Here is a 15,229-nt window from a genome sequence, read left to right as displayed (position 1 = left end):
CTTAATGGCGCAGGTGGTGCAGGAAGTGGCATAGCGGGTGTGAGATATCACATTATGGATTGAGAACGCATCAACTGGGTTTGCCACCCAGCCATCTACATTAAAATCAGCCCATTTCAATTTTGCTGAGCAGCAAACCAAACACAAAGCCAAATCCAAATACTTATGACTCAGCTACTTATTGCATTTTATGGTCTATCGATAGCTGTGTTGGTGCGTGTGTGTCTCACACTTTCAGTGCACTCGTGTGTTCGTAAATGATCCGGTAGGTTATTGTCTTCGTAGGTGTCGATATCAGCTTCCCTGCGGCGCCAAGACTGTCGTCTTTTGTCTGCATTTGCATTTTATGCGCCAAATGAAATAAGTTGCAACGCATTCAAATATCTTGCCGACAAGCAACAATCAGACCTGTAAGCAACAAGAACAAAACGTGCATAACTTTGTAGCTACAGGGTGTTCGGTAGCAGTATTAGAACATGAAAGGTAAATTAAAAAAAATAATTAATTATTTATGAAAAAAAGTTTATTTCAACTATTACAATGAAGTGGCTGTGGAATACGGATTCTATTTTTGAGCAAATATTTCCTCCAAATGTTGGCCGTTACGTCGGAACATCATCATCATCATCTTTCGGCACTACATCTCTTTGTGAGCTTCGGCCAGCTGCACGTGGGACTTCCATACACCTCGCGACTTTTTTCCAATTCTTTATCCCAAGTTCTCCTCCTCTAGTTCGTCGGTCCATCTTGTTCTCGGCCTTCCTCTTGCTCTAGAGCTGATCGCTCTGGCTTCTACAATTTTCTTCTGCATCCATTGTTGTTGTACGACCCAACCATCTTAGCCGGTGTACTTTAATATGATTTGCGTTACGTCGCCAATATTCTTGAAATCTGGTCTCCGTACTTCATGCCACTCGTTAGAGATGTGAAGTCGGAATGACATTAACTTCGCGAAAGATATTTACTTTTAGTACTGAGATAGTCATTGGGTTTGCTCAGAGATTTTACTTTTGAGGTACCCTCATGGAAAAAGTCCATAGGGGTAAGATCCTGCGACTTGGGTGGCTAGAATATACCAAAGAAACCACGTATCACTTTGTTTAGGGATGCCGGAGTATCGCCATCATCGCGATGTGCCACGTAGCGCCTTCTTGCTTAAACCATGGCATGTGTACTGGGGGCAGAATGCTTTCTCTTATTGGTAGAAAACAATCCTTCAGCATGCGCCTATAGGAGACACCGTCAATAGAAAGTGTTTGTCCGCGGCAATTTTCCAAAAGTAGGGTCCAGTTATTCCACTGAAGAGTTATTCACTTTAAGACTATGATGGGGCTACTGATGTTTTAACAGCCAGCTCTGTCCTTTAGGTGACGAATAATGGAAATTTTGCAACTTTGTTACACATCCATTTAAACGAAAATTGGCTTCAACACCCCAAAAGACAGTGCTTACCGTACGAAATATACGAAACATTGCATCGTATAAATTTTTACGCAGATTATAATCCTTAATTTTAATTGCTTAAACACTTGCACGATTTGAATTTTGAAGGGGGGAAGTCTAAAATTCTTCTTCAGTATTTTATTTGCAATAGTTTTTGAAAGTCCCAGGTTAGACGCTCTCTTGCGCACGGACTGATGCGGAGTATCGTGCAAACTTGTAGCGCCGAGTTACATTTTTTCATTTGTTCTGGATATCCGGCTGAGCCCCGGCCCTGGACTACGACGAGCAGTTATACACGAATCGTTGGCCTTGAAATACGACTCAACTGCGAACGCACGTTGTTCTCAACGTCCACCCGCGCGAAGAAACTTTCAATTTAAAACCCAACTCCGCCACCGAACACCCTGCGCTTCTATAGCTCTTACCACGGACTACTTGACATTTTGTGAAAGAGCAGCAATATCGACCGCTTCTTTATTTGAGTTTTGCTTGGCTTGACATAATCTTAATTTTGTTATTTGTTCGCAGAGTTAATTGTTTGATTTGGATAGCCGTTTGGATAAGAGAAACTTTTTGCTAAGTATTAAACATTACATTTAATGAGATTCGGTTTGTGTCTCTTTATAATCAGAAGTAGATAGCTCTGGGCGACACTTCTAACTTTGCACATAACCAAGTAATCTCTTATTTGCACTTTAAGGGGTCCATGAATTCAATGAAAAGAAGAAATGTGGTGACTTGCTTATCACATACCTTACTCGGGACTCATTCTTCCGTGAGGATCTTGTCTAGTGTTGATTCGGGTTGCAATTTACAGTCTGGTCCTTTATACAGACGTTGCTCGGTAAGTGGTAGAGAGTTTGCTTCCCGACAACCAGCACCGCCGAAAAATCTAGCTCAACTACATGAACACTTAGCGATATTTACCAAATGCGTGAACGCACTATGAAGGTCCCGTTGTGGTTCGACAGATCATTAAAGAAAAATAGCTTTTTGGAAAAATGTTCCATTAGTATTTAAGTTGTATGGATAGATTAGAGTGCGGAGTGACACAATAAAGTTAGTTTTAGTTTAGAGTTTAATAAAGAATTTGAGTGCGATATTAAGTATAAAAAGTGCCAAAGTATGTATGTAAGCGAATAACTATACACAGTATTTTCCTATTACTAAACAACTACCTCCCTTCAACGACGAATTTCCAAAAGATGGTTCACCGGACAGTCCATCACCAATTTTACAAAATCTCTCACTTGAATGCCATTATCAGAGACCAATAACTACTTAGTGCATTAGAAAATCTGCCGCTGCCTCTTGAGTCTTGCGTTAATATGGCGTAATTATCTTACTTTCTGTTTATTGTAGCCGTTGAAAATCCTACTTAAACAATTTTTACCTTGACAGATCCAGCAAATATACTACGCAGAATACCACCTCTTCACATCTCAGGCTTACTCTTATTCATCTAAAAGCCCATTTTTCATTAAAACAAATGCATTCAAAAGGTATTATTTAGTAAATATTTGCGCTCACAGACAAATTTTAAATTTCACTCCGAAAAATACACTTTAAGATATACATTTTTTCATTTTATATTTTCAATACATTTAAGATTCGCCCACAAAAATTTTTATATATCTGCATAATAACGACAACTCTGCGACCAACGATAAAACCAAATTTTAAATAGTTTCACATAAATCCAATTTAGTTAGCAGCCAGTTTAGTTAGAGACCAATTTATTTAGGTGTATAAAATAGTCTGGAGATACAAAAATTTTGAGCATAAAAAAAATCGAGCTAACTTTTAAAAGCCCAACTGAGGTTTTGAACTTGGATTTACTTTTCGAAAATATTAATGAAACCTGGTTTCTTTTGGATCTGCGTGAGTGCGATCAACAAGAGCAACAATCCCTAAAATTCAATTGGTATAAAACAGCATAGCAAAAATAATTCTAGAGGTTCTAATTAGCAACCATGAAATCGGGATGAAAAGTTTATGGAATTTTTATAACTTTCACATGAGATTTTGAATTGGATTTTTATGGTTTTTGTTAGTCAGTGACAATGGACAAAAAATATTGATGCTGGGTATAAATGCAGTCCGTGCCCGAAGAATAGAACCGGTTTTTTTCTTTTAACTTCAAGATATAAGTATTTCATTCTGCTTTTTGCTGCGTAATAGTCCCACTCCAGGGCTACGACGTCAGTGCTAACTCAGGTTAGTATCGTTGGAAAGTTTCCCATAAACGCTAATAAACATAAATGACAGAAGTATGTGAAGCGTTTTGAGGCGGATTTTTTATGCACGCATTCGAAGGGTCCGAAATTATTCTACGCCATGGCTGCAAAAGTAATTAAAAATGAAAAAAGTTTATTGTGATGTGGAATCAGCGCTAAAAGGTATAACAAAAATGTTGATGACTTTTCCGAGCGCGGATTGAGGCGAGTGGTAACAAATAAGCAGATCGTCCAATTTTTTAAGCGGAACCGTTCTTTGCGAGTACGCCAAGCACGATCAGTTTTTGCTAAAAAAGGAATAGATATGAGTATCAACACCATCGAACGTCGACTGAAGGAGGCGAACATATCCTACCGTCCCACATCATCAAAACCACTGCTCTCACATTGAAAAACAAGAAAATGGCGTGACAGTATTGGACTGGCTTTCCCTGTCCCCAGACGCCAACCCCATTGAAAACGTGTGGAGAACTATGAAAACGCATCTTGCCGGAAGCCCATTCGATGATTTAAAAGAACTCGTGGGTCAAGTTCGCAAAATCTAGTCTTTTTTGTGGACGAGCTACGCAGAAAATCTGGTTTAAAGCATGAAGAAGTTGCCAGGCTATACTCGCAATAGATGAAGGTACACGGTTTATTGAGTAATTGGGACTCGTTCTTTTGTACATACTTTCATGTAAAAAAAATTTAGATATATATCTTGTATACTTCATGAATAATCGCGGTGTTTATTTTCTGACACAGACTGTAAATATACATATTTGAAATTTCAACTTGTACTTGTAAACAGTTGTCAATAGCTTGTAAAATCTTCACATTGCATTACGAAGGAAATCTTATTTAGAGTTCTAATTCATGATAAATAATGCAAAAATTTACGAACAGTAAATAAAATAACTATTGTGAATTTATTGGGTTGAAAGTTTTGAATAAATAATAGGACTATGAATAAGTTCGTGCGGTTTTACAACAGATGGCGTAACTTGATTATTATTCCATCGATCCACATTTCCAAACATTCATTGGAGAGCTACTGTCGTAAGGCACAAACGTCAGTATAAGTTTTTTATTTGAAGCGTAAACAACAATATTTTTACCACACTTGAAAATGTCGAATTTCGTGCCAAATAATGTGTTTTTGCGGGGAATTCTTCTTCATTATTTTAATATGAAGAAAAAAGCAGCCGAAAGTCATCGTATCTTGGTGGAAGTTTATGGTGAGCATGCTCTATCTGAGCGAACGTGCCAGAAGTGGTTTGCACGCTTTAAAAGTGGTGATTTTGGCTTGGAAGACGAAGAACGCGAGGGTGCGCCGCCAAAGTTCATGGATACCGAATTGGAGGAATTGCTCGATCAAGATCCGGCTCAAACGCAAGAAGAGGTTGCAAAAACTTTGGGAGTTGATCAATCAACCATTTCCAAACGTTTAAAAGCCATGGGAATGATCCGAAAGGTAGGCCATTGGGTGCCGTATGAATTGAAGCCAAGAGACGTTGAACGCCGTTTTATGGCATGCGAACAACTGCTTCAACGGCACAAAAGAAAGGGTTTTTTGCATCGAATTGTGACTGGCGATGAAAAGTGGGTCCATTACGACAATCCAAAACGTCGGGCAACGTATGGATACCCTGGCCATGCTTCAACATCGACGTCGGCGCAGAATATTCATGGCCTGAAGGTTATGCTGTGTATCTGGTGGGACCAGCTGGGTGTTGTGTATTATGAGCTACTGAAACCGAATGAAACGATTACGGGGGATGTCTACCGACGACAATTGATGCGTTTGAGCCGAGCACTGCGAGAAAAACGGCCGCAATACGCCGATAGACACGACAAAGTTATTTTGCAACATGACAATGCTCGGTCACATGTTGCACAAGTGGTCAAAACATACTTAGAAACGCTCAAATGGGATGTCCTACCCCACCCGCCGTATAGTCCAGACCTTGCGCCATCCGATTACTATCTCTTCCGATCGATGCAACATGGCCTGGCTGACCAGCACTTCCGTAATTACGATGAAGTCAAAAAATGGATCGATTCGTGGATTGCGGCAAAACCGACCGAATTTTTCACAAAGGGAATCCGTGAATTGCCAGAAAGATGGGAAAAAGTAGTAGTAAGCGATGGACAATATTTTGAATATTCAATAAAGTTTCAAATTTCGAAAAAAAACCGCACGAACTTATTCATAGTCCTATTAATAAGATGTGTTTTGCAGGAAATCCTAGTTTTGTCTATTTTACCATTATGCAATAGTAAATTTGAAAAAAAAAATTCAAATTGATTTTTAGTTATGTGAATTAACAAAAATAAAAATAAAAATCCAGAAAAATTTAATTGAAAAAGTCAAAAAATATATGACACGTTTTCGCAACATGTAATTCATTCATAAATCTATCGACCATTTATCTTAACAGTTAGGTTCATGTATATGAATGTAGACAATAATTGAAAAATTATCTCTATTAAATGAAAATTATTATATCGGATTATGAAAATTCAAAATTGCAAACTCACCTGGCAATGAGATTAATAATCCAAATCCTAGCGTCAACCACGTGACAACAGTTAGAGTGGAAGCTGCGGCGTGGTGGCTACTCGCTTTTAGGAAACTCATTATTACCACAACCAAATGCATTTGCTGCACACCGAATTCAATTTGCACAATGTAATTAAATTTAATTGGAAATCGTTTGTGATTTTACGTAGTTTGTTATGAATGATTGTTCACAGTGGCGCTACGCCCAGATTATGGATGAGAGTGGCAAAGGAAGCTAAATGCGTTTCTCGTTGGTGAAATCACGTTAAATTCTTGTGGAAATGCCACCTTGTTAGATTTCGAATCTTCAAAAGCTTAATTCTCTAATTTTACGTATACGACCCGACACACACTTACACCTGTCATATTTTGCAATAATTCTATTTAGTCTGCTTTGTGATTTGGTATGTTAACTTTCAAAGCGTTTTTTTAAGATAAGTTAATGTTTCACCATAGAAAGAGTTGTGTAGAATACCGAGTGGCGACGTAGTAAGAGTTCAATTGATGATGCCGATGCTTGTTGAGCGGAGCAGTGCGCGCGCGAATTGTATTCAGATGTAGTGCAACCGCTGTGCTTTACAATTTTTCGTTGCTTCATAGTGCATCATTCACATCTGTAGCAGTCACTATTACAACATTAGTGGGTACATTCTTGAGTACTGCTATTTCAGCCGCCGAATGATTATCTATTTTTGTGCTTGTCGAAATTTTTTTTATCTGCAGTCGTTGACCCTTCACAGTCACAACGGCAGCTGGCAGTTGGTCGTTGCCTCTTATGGTTTTTAAATCTTTTACTCAATTTTTCTTCACTATTACGGAAGCATGTGGAGGTGGTGCTCTGTTGGCAGCACTTGTAGCACTCAAACACTAAGGAATCAAACTTTTTGCGCTGGTTTCCTTTATTACGCCTTGCGCTCACAAGCTCCACTTAAAGTTGTGTTTGTCCTTTTTTAGTGGATAGATGTAGAGTGATATTTGTAAGCAAAAATTCTGAAGTTGGCATGAAAGTTTGTTTTTTATGTTTTTCTAGCGCCACTTTTTCCCTCACTTCGATCAGCCGTTCCTTGGCCCCGCTTTTCCGCTGCAGTTTTTTGGATTGCTTGTCGGCGCCTCTTTTTTGTTGGTCCCTGTTATTATTGATGTTTTTGTGGGCGATATGGCTGTTGGTTGTGTTGTTGATGTTGCAGTTGTTCCGCTACAGTTTTGTTATCGTTCAAGTGTTTGTTGTTGGCGTCGTTGTTATTGCACTTAAACGTCTCTTTGAGTGTTTTCGTCTGTTTTTCTCAATTGCCTGCCTTTTGCTTGTATTCTCTCCGTACTTCACTCTTCTTCTTCTTCTTCCTTTTCTGCTGCTTACTTGCCCTGCTGTAAGGTGTTTGTCCTTTTTGTTTTTCACAACTGTTTACCACTTTGGTTCCGCACTCGTTAGCTCTCTTTTCCTCGCCGTTTACTCTGCTTAATGGTGTTTGTGGTTTTTCTGCTGTTTTGATTTTTTATGCCAATAAACTTTGTAGTGTTGCCGGCTTTTAGGCGCGTTGTGGCTTTAACTGTTGCTTCGGCTGTTGGTGCCTCTTTTTGCCGCTTTCGCTTGTCTGCTTCTCAATGGCAGCAACTCACTCGCTTGAAGAGAAAAACGAACGCATTTGTTTTTGCTGCTCAGTTGCATGTGTGCATTGGCCGTGTGTGTGTGAGTGTATGGCCGGTTGTGTGGCTATGTGGGCGGAATGTTCCACCGTACGTTATTCTCGGATGCAGCTAAGCGACCGACAACAACACGCTTCGTTGAACTGCAGTTCACTTAACAAAGGCTGTTGGGCACTTTGACGTTGAACTCGTCGTCGCTCGTCACAATTGAACATTTTGACTATCTTATGAGAATTTCAACTTCGAAACGCATTAGTGAATTTAATTAAAATGCATACATTTTCATTTGCTTATAATTAAAATTTTACGTTGGCTTTCATTAAATTTCGATACAAATTTTCACTTTCACTCTATAATTAATTTTAATTAAATTTTATTCCTAAATTTTAATGCGTTTAAGCGTTTTAGTGCTGCTAATTGGGTATTTATTTCTTTAGAATATTTTCATATAAATCACTACCGAACCTTCGTATTACAGCGTGTGTGTTTTTTTGGATTTGTTTTTACTTTTAGGAGCTTAAGATTCGATCTAATTAATTCGCCTTCTGTTAGCTGCAATTATTTGTACGCCACGCATACGATTATGCCATTTCAGCTTAACGAGTATGAAATCTGCAAAGAAAAAATGATAATTTATCATCACCATGGCAACAACAAACACATACCTAAACAGAATAAACCAACAATGTTTTGCTGGTAGTGAAATATTAGATAAATTATATTGCGTAATTGTTATTGTTGCACACTGACGCATAAGTCCTTGAGTGGTGTGTCATCATGCATGGTAACTCTAGCTTCTACTTAATAACCACGCGACGCACATACAACAACAACGCAAGAGTTCTTCGATTACACTTGTCGTCCGTTTTGAAGAAGAAGAGTGCCACGCTGGAAATACACCAGTTTTTGCGAGGCAATTATTTATTAAGAATATGAGAACATAAGGGAATAGAAGGTTGTACTTCTGCCTAATATTTACTTGCTTGCGTTAATTAAAATGTCAAGTTTTCGGGCAAAATACTCTTAAGTATTTAACGGCTGTCGTTACTGTTGCTTGATAAATGGAGAGACCTTAAATTTAGTATGTCACAGTATTTTCTACAACAGTAACAATCAAATATATTGCAGTTATTGAGTTTTTATCTGTGGAAGGTTTAAAAGCAAAGGAAATTTATGAACGAATATTGAAAGTGCTCAAGGACTTTTTGCCATCAATTAGTACAGTAGGATGATGGGTTGCTGAATTTAAATATGTTTGAACAAGCCTTGAAGACGATCCACATCAAGGTCGACCAAAACAACAAAAACGACAGAAATCGTAGAAAAAATACAGGATATCGTATTGGAGAATCGTCGAGTGACTCAAAAGATGCCGCAGGCATCTCATTGAACAGGGTGAGCAATATTTTTACTGAAGCATTGGGTTTCAGAAAGCTGTGCTCACAACGGGTGCGGCATTTGCTAATAATGAAAAACAAAAAAACAAAAACACATTCGAGTGTGACTTACTCATCAACATTTAGAGCGTTTTCGAAAGGCTAGTGTGAATTTTGTGCATCGATGCATCAATATGGATGACGCTTGAGTCTTTCACCATCAACCTCAATCGAAACAAGAGGCTAAACTGTGGTGTGAACCTGGTTCTTCGGCTCCGAAACGAAGTCGCGTCCAGAAATTGGCTAAGAAGGTGTTAGCATCAGTTTTTGACGTGATAACGTCTTATAATTCGGTGGGGGGTCATTTTTCCCAGGCTGCACGCACGAAAAAATGTGTCGTTACCTTGCTCATTAGTGTTACCTTGCTCATTGCATTGAATGAACTGCAAGCGAAAGCGCGGAACGAACGACAAAGCAAACAAAGCAAACGAACGGCAACGTTCGACATCTTACTCTCTCCTACTTAAGTGAGCGTATATATGTATGTATATGCGCATATGTACATACATATATAAATTCACGTATTTGTATTTGCATATGCCTTCTTATTGATTATTATTAATTTGATTCACTTGAAGAATTTAAAATAAAACCAAGTTTGTTAATAATACCTGTTGTTTTAATGTTATTATTATTAATTTTTTAATATATATGAAGGAAAAAATGTATGGTAATATTTACCATATCTATACTAATATTATAAAGAGGAAAACTTTGTTTGTTTGGTTGTAATGAATAGGCTCAAAAACTACTGGACCGATTTTAAAAATTCTTTCACCATTCGAAAGCTACATCACGAGTAACATGGATTATATTTTATTTTGGAAATAGGGCTCGAGATATAGGTCAAAACGTGGACCCAGGTAACCTTCGGATGTGTATGTACAATATGGGTATCAAATGGAAGCTGTTGGTGAATGCTTTAGTCCAGAGTATTTTTCATGCCGCTCCGTGACTAGGGTCTCGAGATAGAGACCAAAACGTGGACCCTAGAATGTGTTTGTACAATATGGATATCAAATTGAAGCTGTTGGTGAATGCTTTAGTACAGAGTATTTTTCATGCCGCTCCGTGACTGGGGTCTCGAGATATAGGTCAAAACGTGGACCCGGGTAACCTTTGGTTGTGTATGTACAATATGGGTATCAAATGAAAGCTGTTGATAAGTGCTTTAATACGGGGAAATTTTCATACCTATTGATGACTAGGGTCTGGAAATATATGCCAAAACGTGGACCCGCCGTGTCTTTGAACCGAATTAAACCAAACTTACACACATTGTTAAGGAGGTATTGAAGATGGTTTCCGTATAGTTTGGATACCTATTGGTAAATAGGGTCTCGAGATATAGGTCAAAACGTGGACCCGGGTAACCTTCGGATGTGTATGTACAATATGGGTATCAAATGGAAGCGGTTGGTGAATGCTTTAGTTCAGAGTATTTCCATCCGCTCCGTGATTAGGGTCTCGAGATAGAGACCAAAACGTGGACCCTAGAATGTGTTTGTACAATATGGATATCAAATGAAAGCTGTTGATAAGTGCTTTAATACGGGGTAATTTTCATACCTATTGATGACTAGGGTCTCGAAATATATGCCAAAACGTGGACCCGCCGTGTCTTTGAACCGAATTAAACCATTGTTAAGTAGGTATTGAAGATGATTTCCGTATAGTTTGAATACCTATTGGTAGATAGGGTCTCAAGATATAGGTCAAAACGTGGACCCGGGTAACCTTTGGTTGTGTATGTACAATATGGGTATCAAATGAAAGCTGTTGATAAGTGCTTTAATACGGGGTAATTTTCATACCTATTGATGACTAGGGTCTGGAAATATATGCCAAAACGTGGACCCGCCGTGTCTTTGAACCGAATTAAACCAAACTTACACACATTGTTAAGGAGGTATTGAAGATGATTTCCGTATAGTTTGAATACCTATTGGTAGATAGGGTCTCGAGATATAGGTCAAAACGTGGACCCTGGTAACCTTCGGACGTGTATGTACAATATGGGTATCAAATGAAAGCTGTTGGTGAATGCTTTATGATATGTTATGTTATGTTATGTTATGTTATGTTATGTTATGTTATGTTATGTTATGTTATGTTATGTTATGTTATGTTATGTTATGTTATGTTATGTTATGTTATGTTATGTTATGTTATGTTATGTTATGTTATGTTATGTTATGTTATGTTATGTTATGTTATGTTATGTTATGTTATGTTATGTTATGTTATGTTATGTTATGTTATGTTATGTTATGTTTTGTTATGTTATATTATGTTATGTTATGTTATGTTATGTTATGTTATGTTATGTTATGTTATGTTATGTTATGTTATGTTATGTTATGTTATGTTATGTTATGTTATGCTTTGTTATGTTATGTTATGTTATGTTATGTTATGTTATGTTATGTTATGTTATGTTATGTTATGTTATGTTATGTTATGTTATGTTATGTTATGTTATGTTATGTTATGTTATGTTATGTTATGTTATGTTATGTTATGTTATGTTATGTTATGTTATGTTATGTTATGTTATGTTATGTTATGTTATGTTATGTTATGTTAAAGTTTATTATGTTATGTTAATGTTAACTCATTATCTATATCCATACAAAATATCTATCAAACAAATAAAATTAAAATTTTCTTTTGAAAAATGCAACCATTCAATCAGTATTTTCTTAGACGTTATCACGTTAAATTATCGTCAGTAAACCGACTTTACAGACAACCTCTTTTTTGGGATGCGAAAGGAATTTCGTTTGTGGGTTATGTGGTTGTGGGCAAATAGATAAACCAATAAATTTTGAAAATTATTGAAACCTTTTAGACCAGCCAAAGGAAAAACTTCGTGAAAAATCCCAGTTTGCAAAAGAAAAAAATAAATATTTTTCGTCAGGACAATGCAGCGAGTCACAAAATCATTTTCACAATGGCAAAGTCCATTAATTAGTGTTCGAATTGTTAGAGCATCCACCGTATTTACGATATTCAACCCCTAGCGACATCCATCTTTTTCCACACCTAAAAAAACTCATGCGTGAAAGCGTTTTTCATCGAATGATGCGATCATAACAACTGTGGAAGTGTATTTTTCAGAGCTTACCGATTCTCACTTCAGGGATGGAATTTATAAATTGGAACCTCATTGGAACAAATGTATTGATATTCAGGGATACCATATGGAATAATAAAGTGTATTTTAAATTATAAAATTGTATTTTTTTTTTGTATGGAATCGCAAAATCTTCTGAACAACCTACTATATGGGTGTCGTGACAGTTATTATATCGAGTGTTTGTTAAGACCTGCGGAATTTAAAATGATAATACAAATAATAAATTTTGTTGGAATGAATTTCTATTATTATAATCTGGTAGATAATTACGTGGCATCTATTTTTTTTAATATCTGAGGAATATATCCGGAATATGTTCGCTGCGGCTACGAGTTGCATGATCTATTCAATTCGTCCAGTTTTTGACGTATGTACATATGGTGCCAATGGTGGCTTGCACTAAATTGTGAAAGTAAATGAAAATAAAATGTAAAAAAATAAAGCGAAATTAAGTGAAATAAAGCAAAAAATACAAAAACAAAAAATACAGAGATCTGTATTCATGGTATCTACTCAATTACTCGCCAATTTTTAAACACTTAAGAAACATCAATGGGGGCAGAATTTGGACTGCTTCCACCAAAGCATAATCCCTTGGTAAATTTGCCGGGGATTAATGTAAGTCCCAGCGTCTTAGCTGCTATATCAAATCTCTATAATAAAAATGGAATAAAGTAAAAAAAAAAAATTCACCCAAACCCAAGTGTGTATATAAGTATATTGCGAGGCGAACACATAATTGCCACGCTAGGAGACGAGCACTACGAGTATTTGGACGTATGACGACGGCGTACTTACGTGATCAAATATAGATTTACATAACCTGGATATGAAATAAGAACAACACTAACAAAATGTAAATACCACCACCCAAAAGCGTCAGCTCAAAGAATGAATATCCCAAGGAAACTAGGAGAAAGAGGGATGCTAAACATAAACATTTTATACGACCCTCAGGTACAAAACTTAAGAACCTTACTTACAGAACTCACTTTAAGAACTTACTTTAAGAACGCAGCAGCCAACTCTCAATTTTAAAATAAGATGTTTAACGCAGATGAAAACCTCACGGCATTAAATCTAAAAGAGGGCAGTGACTTAGAAGTAACTACAATAAAAAATCGAATCGATAGATGGAAATCCAGATCAATTCACAGAAAATATAAAACCACAATAGTCCAGCAATTCATAGGCCAACAATTTACATTCAACTGATCTCAAGTGAGATGATACAGCGAGAGATACAGTGTAGTGCTGCCAGAGGCTCAGTTGTGGTCAAACTCTGAAAATGAGCCCGGCAAACACTGTTTTCGCGTTTTAACGGATGGCTCCACGACCGAGCATGGCTCCGGTTCTGGGGTCTACGTGGCGTCCAGCAGGACAAAACTGCACTTTGCTCTTGGAATGCATACATCTGTGCTTCAAGCGGAGGTGTATGTAGTGCAAGAAGCGATGAACTTTGTTGTGGAAAACCGATGGAGAGGCAGACCAGATATGTCTGCAGCGACAGCCAAGCTGCGCTCATGGCCTTAGACAGCCCCCCAACCACATCAATGGTAGTCGAGTCCTGTAAATCTTGGCTGAACTATGTCGGTAGGCATAATAGCCTGATGCTAACAGTGGCCCCGGGACACGTGGGTATAGCGCGGGTAACGATACCTCTGAATAAGATGTTGGCCTCAGAGCCCGTTTTGCTACTCCTTTCTATGGCCATCAAATCAACGGTTAGCAAATGGGTTACTAGAACCCTCAAGCGAGCTTGGCAGACTGAGATGTATTAAACTGATGTTACTTGTCATGCCCGATCGACTGTCGCAGACCCTCCAGTCATTAAGCAGAACGGAGTGCAGATGGCTGGTTGGACTGATGACGTGCCACTTTCTGTGGGCGAAGCACATAGAAAGGTTGGGCATCTCAGTCAATGTACTCTGCCCAGCTTGTGCAGAGGAGGATGAGACGGCGGACCCTTCCTGTGCGTCTGTCCCGCTTTCACTCGAATCAGGTTTGAGGTCTTTGGCACTGATGTGAAGCGACCATTTTGGCTCATTGGCATCACAAGATCTACTCAGATTTCTTCGGAGATCGGGTAGATTTAAAGAAAATTAAAAGGGTAGTACAATGGACTTAATTAATGTCTGAGTGCTGCACTTGCTAGTTGTCCCGACAAAAAAAGGGTAAATCATTGAAAATACTGAATATAAAATATACTGGTATAGATTCATCCTAGTTTCTACTCAAACACAACTATACCAAATAGGGTAGAAATTACTAATAAAATAACAGAAATAATTCGCTTCGCTTTACTCTATTTTTGAAAACAATACTCAGTCTACAGAAAGTTAAAATAATACCAATTGCAAAGAGCTCAACGGAAATAAACAGTGGAAGCTATGACTGAAGTAAATCTAGATCCTAAAATCATCATGCAGCAGCAGATAACATACCTTATAAAAGCAGCATCGATCACAAGAGAGACGCTGGGATAGCAAACTTAATGGCTGAATGATGGAAGAAAATGACTAAATAACAGAGCGCAACCATTGGTCTTCGGACCCGGATACGTGAACTCCAGTAATTAACTGTGAATGTTGGATTTCGATTAAAAAATAAAATAAACTTAAAATAATAGGCGATTTCATTTCACTCCACTCACGCACCACACGAAATAGTTTTCAAATCCTTTTAGAACCATTAGAATGCGTTTAGTGCTCCAGCGAACGATTTAAAAGGCAATAACATGTCCGATAAAAGGCAAACTACATAAATACAAACTTCATTAAAGTCAGGA

At 37.7% G+C, this 15,229-nt stretch overlaps 1 protein-coding gene across 1 annotated transcript in view; it reads right to left on the bottom strand.

Annotated features, from left to right (window-relative positions):
• Positions 1-15,229, bottom strand: part of LOC128856419 (neuronal acetylcholine receptor subunit alpha-7) — a 356,900-nt gene that overhangs the window by 284,009 nt on the left and 57,662 nt on the right. The window contains exon 2 of the mRNA XM_054091719.1: positions 6,201-8,478. Within this exon, the coding sequence (XP_053947694.1) occupies positions 6,201-6,321 (121 nt within the window). The 5' untranslated portion in view covers positions 6,322-8,478. The remainder of the gene's footprint in view (positions 1-6,200; positions 8,479-15,229) is intronic.

This window comes from Anastrepha ludens, chromosome 3 (assembly GCF_028408465.1).
Source record: "Anastrepha ludens isolate Willacy chromosome 3, idAnaLude1.1, whole genome shotgun sequence".
Classification (NCBI taxonomy): Eukaryota; Metazoa; Arthropoda; class Insecta; order Diptera; family Tephritidae; genus Anastrepha; species Anastrepha ludens.
Note: the sequence above shows the minus strand (reverse complement) of the source record. Positions and strands in the feature narration are given on the sequence as shown.